The sequence below is a fragment of the Cyprinus carpio genome, chromosome A22 (assembly GCF_018340385.1).
Source record: "Cyprinus carpio isolate SPL01 chromosome A22, ASM1834038v1, whole genome shotgun sequence".
Classification (NCBI taxonomy): Eukaryota; Metazoa; Chordata; class Actinopteri; order Cypriniformes; family Cyprinidae; genus Cyprinus; species Cyprinus carpio.
In genome coordinates, this window is record NC_056593.1 from 12,381,198 (window position 1) to 12,389,451 (window position 8,254).

The 8,254-nt window shown below is 42.4% G+C and overlaps 1 protein-coding gene across 2 annotated transcripts in view; it reads right to left on the reverse strand.

Moving 5' to 3' along the window:
- LOC109046645 (complement factor H-like) overlaps nt 1-8,042 on the reverse strand; it is a 142,870-nt gene extending 134,828 nt beyond the window's left edge. The window contains exons 1-8 of one of the 2 annotated variants that reach the window (XM_042711872.1): nt 7,885-8,042; nt 7,583-7,750; nt 7,387-7,492; nt 7,218-7,294; nt 6,879-7,061; nt 3,995-4,183; nt 3,741-3,914; nt 3,397-3,573 (exon numbers count right to left, since the gene is read on the reverse strand). In XM_042711872.1, the coding sequence (XP_042567806.1) occupies nt 3,397-3,573; nt 3,741-3,914; nt 3,995-4,183; nt 6,879-7,061; nt 7,218-7,294; nt 7,387-7,492; nt 7,583-7,750; nt 7,885-7,954 (1,144 nt within the window). In that variant the 5' untranslated portion in view covers nt 7,955-8,042. The remainder of the gene's footprint in view (nt 1-3,396; nt 3,574-3,740; nt 3,915-3,994; nt 4,184-6,878; nt 7,062-7,217; nt 7,295-7,386; nt 7,493-7,582; nt 7,751-7,884) is intronic. The other variant, XM_042711873.1, reaches the window with a different exon arrangement.
- Nucleotides 8,043-8,254: the final 212 nt, after the last annotated feature.

An 8,254-nucleotide genomic window follows, 5' to 3' on the forward strand; every position in this document is an offset into this window, starting at 1 on the left:
CTCGTCTGATGACCTGAGGGATCAGAGCGATCGGGGGAAAAGCATGAAGAAGCCCTAGCATCCTCTGAAAGAACTTCAGAGGGAAACAGGCTTTGTTTTTTTGTTCGTGACAGAGGCCGTGAGCTGCTGAAGTACCAGAGCGCGCTCTGGTGATATGACCGCCCTCATCATTGGCTGAGTTCGAAAAACCGCTCCCAGGAACGTAATACGTTGGCTGGGGAGCAGTGAGCTCTTGGCAAAATTGACCCTGAGTCCTAGGCACTCTAAGTGACTCAGGAGCACGGATCTGTTGTGTTCTAGCTCAGTTCGTGACGGCCAGAATGAGCCAGTCGTCGAGATAGTTCAGAATGCGGATTCCCATCCGCATTTCCCATCTCCCATTTGTCCCATCAGAGGGGGAAAGCGCCTTGTTCATGCACTTCGTGAAAGTGCGGGGAGCTAGAGACAGCCCAAAGGGAAGGACTGTATATTGGTAAGCCACACCCTCGAACGCGAATCTCAAGAATCGTCTGTGATGGAGGGCTATCTGGATGTGAAAGTAAGCATCTTTCAGGTCCAGCGAGAGAGAAGAACCAGTCCTCGGGTGGCACAAAAATCTGCGTGAGGATCTGCTTCAATGTCAACATCCTGAACTTCCGTTTCATGAGGGGAGAGAGGTTCAGGTGTCTGAGGTCTAAGATGGGTCTGAGACCGCCATCTTTCTTGGGGACAAGGAAATAACGGCTGTAGAACCCCAATCCACTTTCTGAGGGAGGAACCATCTCTATGGCTTTTTTGATTAACAGCGTCATCACTTCGCGTGCGGAGGACCTGAGTGTCGTCCGGCTCTACCAAGGTGGGAATCACCCCGCGCCGAAAACGCGGGGCGGGGGTCTTCGGGCGAACTGCAGTGAGTAGCCGTCCGTTTTATTATCCCCAACACCCACTTGGACACTCCAGGGATGGCCTGCCAGGCCTCGGCCCACGTGACAAGAGGCTGGATAGTGTCGGATGGCAGGCCGCTGATTAGGGGCCTGAACACTGACGAGTGTGGAAGAGGAAAACTGCTCTCTTTTTGAAAATGTGAAATATTTATTGTGTTCACCATAACAATGTCGCTTTGCGTGGACACAACAACGGTGGGCCCAGGTCGCATAGCAGGCAGGCGAGAGAGCTTCTGGGGTGGTCCGGCCATGGTGGGACTTTGCCCCTTCCTCTTTCTTCCCCAACGATCAGGAGGATTTAGAGGGCGTCGGGTCCAGCACAATCCTTTGCCGGGGGCCCTGACGTCTAGGTGGTTTAACGCGCTTAGTGGGGCGCCTGGGGGGTAGAAGGGACAGGTTTGCTCTGGTGTTGAGTCGGCGCAGTCCTGGGGCGACTCGGGGGAGAGGTGAAGTGCTTGGGCAGGAAGTGTCGCATGGCCTGGGACGACTTCTGTGCTGCAGTGAAGCGCTCTGTAAACCCTTCTACGGCTGGCGCGAAGAGACCGGATGGAGAGACTGGGGCATTCGAGAAAGGCCACTTTGTCGCTCTCCTTAATCTCTGTTAGGTTGAGCCAGAGGTGGCGCTCCAGCGCAACCAGGTTGGCCATGGATCGTCCGATGGCCTGGGCCGTGGCTTTCGTGGCGCGCAGGGCCAAATCTGTGGCACTGCGGAGGTCGCGAAAAGCAGGTTCACTAGGGCTAGACTCATCCAGGAAACGGAGAAGCTTTGCCTGGAACACTTGCAATATGGCCATGGTGTGTAGTGCTGAAGCGGCTTGGCCCGCAGAAGTGTAGGCTCTGCCAGCCATGGCAGAGGTCGTCCTGCAGGGCTTGGAAGGAAGGGCTCTCTTGCTTTTCCACCCCCACAGCCGCGGGGGGATAGAGGTGAGCAGCCACGGCCTCATCCAGGGGCGGCAATTGCTCATAGCCCTTCTCCTGAGAGCCATCTACTGAGCTGAGAGCTGCAGAGGAAGTGCGTACCCACAGCCGCGTAGGGGGCGCGCCACGACTTCGTCAGCTCATCATGAACCTCAGGGAAGAATAGGGCAGAGTGCTGGCAGGGAGGCCCTGGCGGGGGTCCTGGCGGGGTGCCTGCAAGGTACCACTCGTCCAGCCTGCCGCGTGTCCGCTCTTCAGGGGGGGCCCACTCCAGATGGAGTTCCTCAACGGCCTTGGAGAGGATGCAGAGAAGCTCGGCATCCATCCCCAGCTTTGGCGTCGATGGTCTCTAGTACCGGCAAGTGGGCGGGGTCAGAATCACCGGCCCAGTCTTCCGTTTCAGAAGCCACGAGTGACATGGAGTCGTCAAGCGGCTCGTCCTCCAATCCGCCAAAAGAGACCAGGTCGCTCGCTTCAGCCGAGGGACGCTGCTCTGGGCGTGAGAAGAGGACAGGGGACGGCTCTCTCATTGGAGAGGGTGAGGCAGGTGGGTGCTGAGCCGGCGTGAGCTCACCCAAATCCGGGCGCTGAGTGAGTGCAGCCTCAGCGTGGGGTTTACCCAGGCAGAAAACACACTCACCATGGCCGTCATCATCATGCAGAGGGGCTCTGCATGTGCCACAGCTTTGGCGTGGCATGGCCGCCGCCGTTAAAACGGCGTTAGAAACGCTCTTTTAGAGCAGTGAAAACCTCTGGAAAAAGCTCATTTGTGATCGCCGGATGGCGGCAGGAGATCGCTGAGAAGCGGCCGGAAGCAGGAAGCGGGCGGCCCGAGAACGGAGCTAAAAGCGGCTGTCTGCGGGAAAACGCCGGCGCTGCAGGGCGGTCGGCTGGTCTCAGCTGGCTCCGCTGCGGTGCCTCTTCGACAGCGAGAGCTCGTTCCAGGCAAAGGCGTTCAGCAGAGATCCAACGAAGTGAAGTCGTCGCTGAAGGAGTAAGATCCGATTTCCTCTGGCCATTTGCCTGCTTATATAGCCATTCGCCATTTTGGCGGGCTTTGGCGCGCTGCATCGCCACAGGCTCGCGCAGCTACGCAGCGCTGTCATGGTTTAAAAAAGTTTACATATTAAACCAATGGCAGTGCAGTTGCACTGCGTTATTGAAAAAAGGCTTCAGTATCGAGGAAAAAGGAGCTTTTCCCCATACGCAGTATGAGTGAAGTATCGAAAGGGAACTGAAAGGACACTTTAAGACCAAAAAATAAATAAATGAAAAAGCGCCTATTTTATGAATTACAATCTGATTTTATATTTCAAGGGGTTTTCTATAAAAAACACCTTTTTTTATTTCCTCCATTGTATTTGTGTAGGGTAAACAAATGCATTTAAATTTGGGTATGCCAAATCCAGGGGGAAGCTCCCTAAAGAACCCCAGTGATTACGGGTTTAAAAAATATTTAGACAAAATATTGTAGAATATACAGGTTATTTATCAGTTATTAGCTATAACAAAAACATATTGGCTTATCGGTATAAAAGATCAAGCTGTAACATACTAGTGCATTGCTGAATTCCTGTCCATTGGCCCTGGGAATCACAGGTGATTTGGACTGGCTCCTCTGGTTCAAATCCAGAGCGACATTTATATTCTATTCTCGAACCGATTTTGTAGTTTATTCTCTGACCTCCCACAATCTCTGCATTTGGGATTCTTGGTGGGTCACACATCATTTCTAAAATAAAAATAAAAAAAATAATATATATATATATATCTATATATATATATATATATATATATATATATATATACAAACAAACAAAACACATTTATCAGCATAATCTTAGATTTTTTTTTATATTATGATTAGCAAAGATTGTAATACTTTACAGCTGAACATACCAGCACACAGTGGTTTTGGTGTCCATCCATCTTGTGTACATGTGGCCTCTGCTGCTGTTCCACGATATCCAGACTCACAACTGTAAGATCTCTTTGCTCCTAATTTCATATCTCCTCTGAAGGAATATTCTGGGCCACTCACATGCTGGTCTCGTGGAACTTCACATGTAATCTCTGAAATATGATTTACATTCTTTTGATAATATTCAATGAATTCAGCTCAAATTCCAGAAATGGTTTCTCTATAATCTTACCACAAACAGGTTTCCTGTCCCATTTTCCATTAATTTGGCATGTAAATGATTTGTTGGTTTCGGTTGTAAAAAATAAGTGTTTTTCAGAGCAGAAGATCTCCACGCTTTCTCCAACTTTGAAAACAGTTTTTCCCACCGGGTTGATCCTTTTTAATCTGAATATGGTTGACTCAAACTTACAAGTTACTTCTGTACAAGACATAAAACTTGAGTAAAGGCCTGTTCACACCAACACAAATGTTTGCCATGAAAATTCTGTCCGATTATCTCGATTTAAGTTCAGAGTCAGATCAATGCATAAGCAATAAACTGGATGAAAATGCTATTTCACAATCTGACAGTAGGTAGCTCTTACAGAAAAGCATAAATAACGTTTGTTCACAAGGTTTCTGAAACTCACTTGTCATGGAGAAGGGAATGAGAAGTCAAACTACATTTTTTCAGGTTATTGTGTTTGCTATGGCATTGAAAATGAAAGTAAAAAGTGACATGATGCCAAGTATGGTAACCCATACTCGGAAATTGTGCTCTGCATTTATTCCATCAATCTGCACACACACACACACACACACACACACACACACACACACACACACACACACTCTCACACACACACACCCGGATCAGTGGGCAGCCATTGCTGCAGCGCAACTGGAGGTTCGGTGCCTTGCTCAAGGGCACCTCAGTCATGGATATTGAAAGTCGAAGAGAGCACTATTCATTCACTCCCCCCAACTACAATTCCTGCCGGTATGAGACTCAAACCTGTGACCTTCAGGTTATAAGTCTAACTCTATAACTGTTAGGCCACATTCTTCTGGATTCTTCTTCTGTTAAGGCTCTTATTAAAGCAAAATTGACATCGAAAGCTCGAAACAGCTTGCTAAAGAAAACTTTCTGGAACAGTTTGCTCTAGCTAGTATTTTGAACTACCTTTGGTCCATGATGATGATATAATAGGTAGTGTATTAACTGAAAATTAAACTAGCATGACAAGAAGCTAATATCAAATGTTTGGATTGCTCTCCTGTGAAGTTTGTTACTTTCTCAAAAATTAAAATGATAAAATATTCTTAGTGTTTTGAATAATTTAATCACTGTAGTAATAATTATTACAGTAGCTAATTTAGTTGTCGCCTAATAAAAATGTTTAGCCATATCGCACACTTTGAATGTGAGTGTTCTTGCCTAAAATACAACTGGACCCTTTCTACAGCATGCCAGGACGACAAGGAAATAATCTTATTCCATTTACAAAAATTAGTGTGTTGACTGCATTAAAATATCTATTTTTTCAACTCTCTGGGCCTCTTCTGTCATTTTTGAATGAAACAAAATTATATCTTGAAATTTAAAAAATTGTGACTTCATCGGAATGAGACGACACTTGGTGACTTTTGTCACATTAGCTATGTGAACACACAAAATAAATCATGGACATGATTACAGTACATGATTTGGATATGTTAAAGGGTCAAAAGAAAAAAAGTCACACTTGGCTCTTTCGCAGTCAAAAATGAATGGGAAATATGGTGTTACAAACTACAAATCTGCCACTGTGCATAACAAATGTGCGGGTGAATCTATGTGTGGATTTCTATATAGACACACACACACACACACAGTGCAAAATAGACACACACACACACACACACACACACACACAGAGAAATGAATGGGTAAGACTGCAACAGAGCAAATGAATGTGAAATAATGTGAAATAAAATCAATAAATGAAAAAAAAATACAAAAATCTCTCTCTCTCTCTCTCTCTCTCTCTCTCACACACACACACACACACACACACACACAAAGAGAAATGAACTGGTAAGACCGCAACAGAGCAAATTTTGAGAATATTCAATGATTGATTGAAATCATAATGCAAAACCTGATAACCTTGACAAAAAGTAGTCTTTTAGAATGTCTACATATATAACACCTAATAAAATGAAGAAATTATGCCTAAAAAACAATGGGAATCCAAAGGCCTCTATATATATGTATATAGGGAAATATACAGGAGTTTACATGACATTACACAAGTGTTTTTTTTTTTTAAATCACTTAAAAAAAGGGATTTTAAATGTTTCACTCTTTTTTTAAATGAAGTATTTTTTTTATTTTTGAATAATAAATAAATAATTAAATAAATAAAAATATATGAATTTTAATGGAAAAAATAATAGCGCATTAAAATTGTATAAATATTGCATAGTATCATAAAATCCTTTCAAAATTCTATATGATGATCAAAAATTATATTATTAAACAAAAATGTATTACACTGATTTTCCTGGGAAAAAAAAAAAAAAAGTTACATTTCAATGCTTTAGTCACTTTTGACCGCCAAGGAGCCAAGTGTGACCCCTAAACAAAGAGGCCCAGAGAGTTAATGTACAGGAAATTTTCCTTTTTCAATAACTACAAATTAACTTTAGTTATAAATTAGCCAGATTCAACTGAGCAATATCTTAATGTTTTTGTTTCCAATTAAGTTTTTGAATTTTTACTTTTTAATTTAAGGTTAGCATCTATGTGTATTTAGAATGTTTCAGTTCATGTGTGTCACCACTGGCATTTTGGCATTATTACGGCCTAAGAACCGTAAGATTTTAATATTTCCCATATGAATTGTTTATGTAACTGGTGGATTATGCTTGAACGTTTTATTGCATTTGTATTTTAATGTGGCATCTTTCGGGTATTTTGGCCGTGGCTCAACAACATATACATTTGGTATGACAGGTGCTATGCATGTTATCTCTGTATGAAAAGTTAGAAAAACAAGAATAAATAAAGTGGTGCTTTGATTAAAAGACAGGAATTTGTGATCACTGAATGAAGATACAAACAAACAAAAAAATTATTAGTGGAAATGAACCTTTGCACTTTGGAACAACGTCACTCCATTTTCCCGTCTCTTCACAGCGAATATCACTACTTCCGTCTATCATTTTGTCAGAAGATACACACTCAAAGTGAATAACATCACCATAACGTCCCTCCTCTGTGTTACCCGACGCAGTCACCTCCCCATCTGTGCTGATGGCTGGACATTTCACAACTAGGCAACAAATTAATGTATAATTAAAAAAACAAACATACAAACAAACAAACAAATTAACGATTATTTCTATAAGTTAGTTATAGTATGTACCAAAATGGTATGACTAGGAGTAATTAAAAGACAAGAAAGAAAAAGAGTGAGATGAAATCCTACCCTCACAGACAGGGACAGCGTTGTCCCATCCTTGAGCTCTGCAGGAACGCCAATTGATTCCGCTTGTCATTTCATACCTGTGAACACAATGTGTTTACAAGTACAAGAGTGTCAAATTCAAAGAGGAAAGTATACATTTCATATGATAAAAAAGCATAAGCATGTTTACCCTTTCTTGCAAGTATACACAACTGTTACTCCAAAAACATACTCTATCCCCTCATTAAGTTTCAAATCACCATTTGGTATGTTGCCTGGATGACCACAGTTTTTCTCTGCGGAAATCAAACAAAATTAACTTAACATGGTAACACTGATTTGTTAATGAAAAAATTATATCGTCATCACATTGACAATTCTCTTACTTGCACATGGTTGCTCAATGGAACTTTTCCATTCTCCTTTTTCACACTTTAAGTTATACAAGCCAGTATAACCTGTCAGGCAGTTCACTCCCACTGTTTCACCATCAGCGTATGAAGCTTTCTCAACTGGTTCTGTGTTTTCATATTTAATGTCCTCTCGAAGACATTCTGAGAAAAACAAACAAAGACACATACAAAGATGTACTGCTCAACACCCTTTTAAAACTACTTAAAGTCCCTTAAAAGTATGGAAGTGCATATAATATGTATAGTATTATACTTAATAAAATTAACAACCTCACCTTGACTTTGCACAAAGGTATCAGAAAACAGGAAACAGGAAAAACTAATGATTTGTACAAGAACTCTCATTTTCAGCTCATCTCACAAATGCTTTTGTTTTCTGATTTTGGTCTCTGTTTGTATGATGGGGGATCAAAAAGTTAATCATTTACTAAAGTCAAAAGGTGGATGCTTAAATCAGACCACTCCATGAACATGCACAATGATATTTTGATTAATTAGAAAAGATTTATCTGACGTTTACATTAGTCAACTGAACACACAGGAGGTTATATCAGTGTATTTTGGTATCATGCAAGTTGAGTATATTTCTACGTTTTAAGAAGTGCATTACAGTATGTATAACATTTAAATTCAAGTCAATAAAAT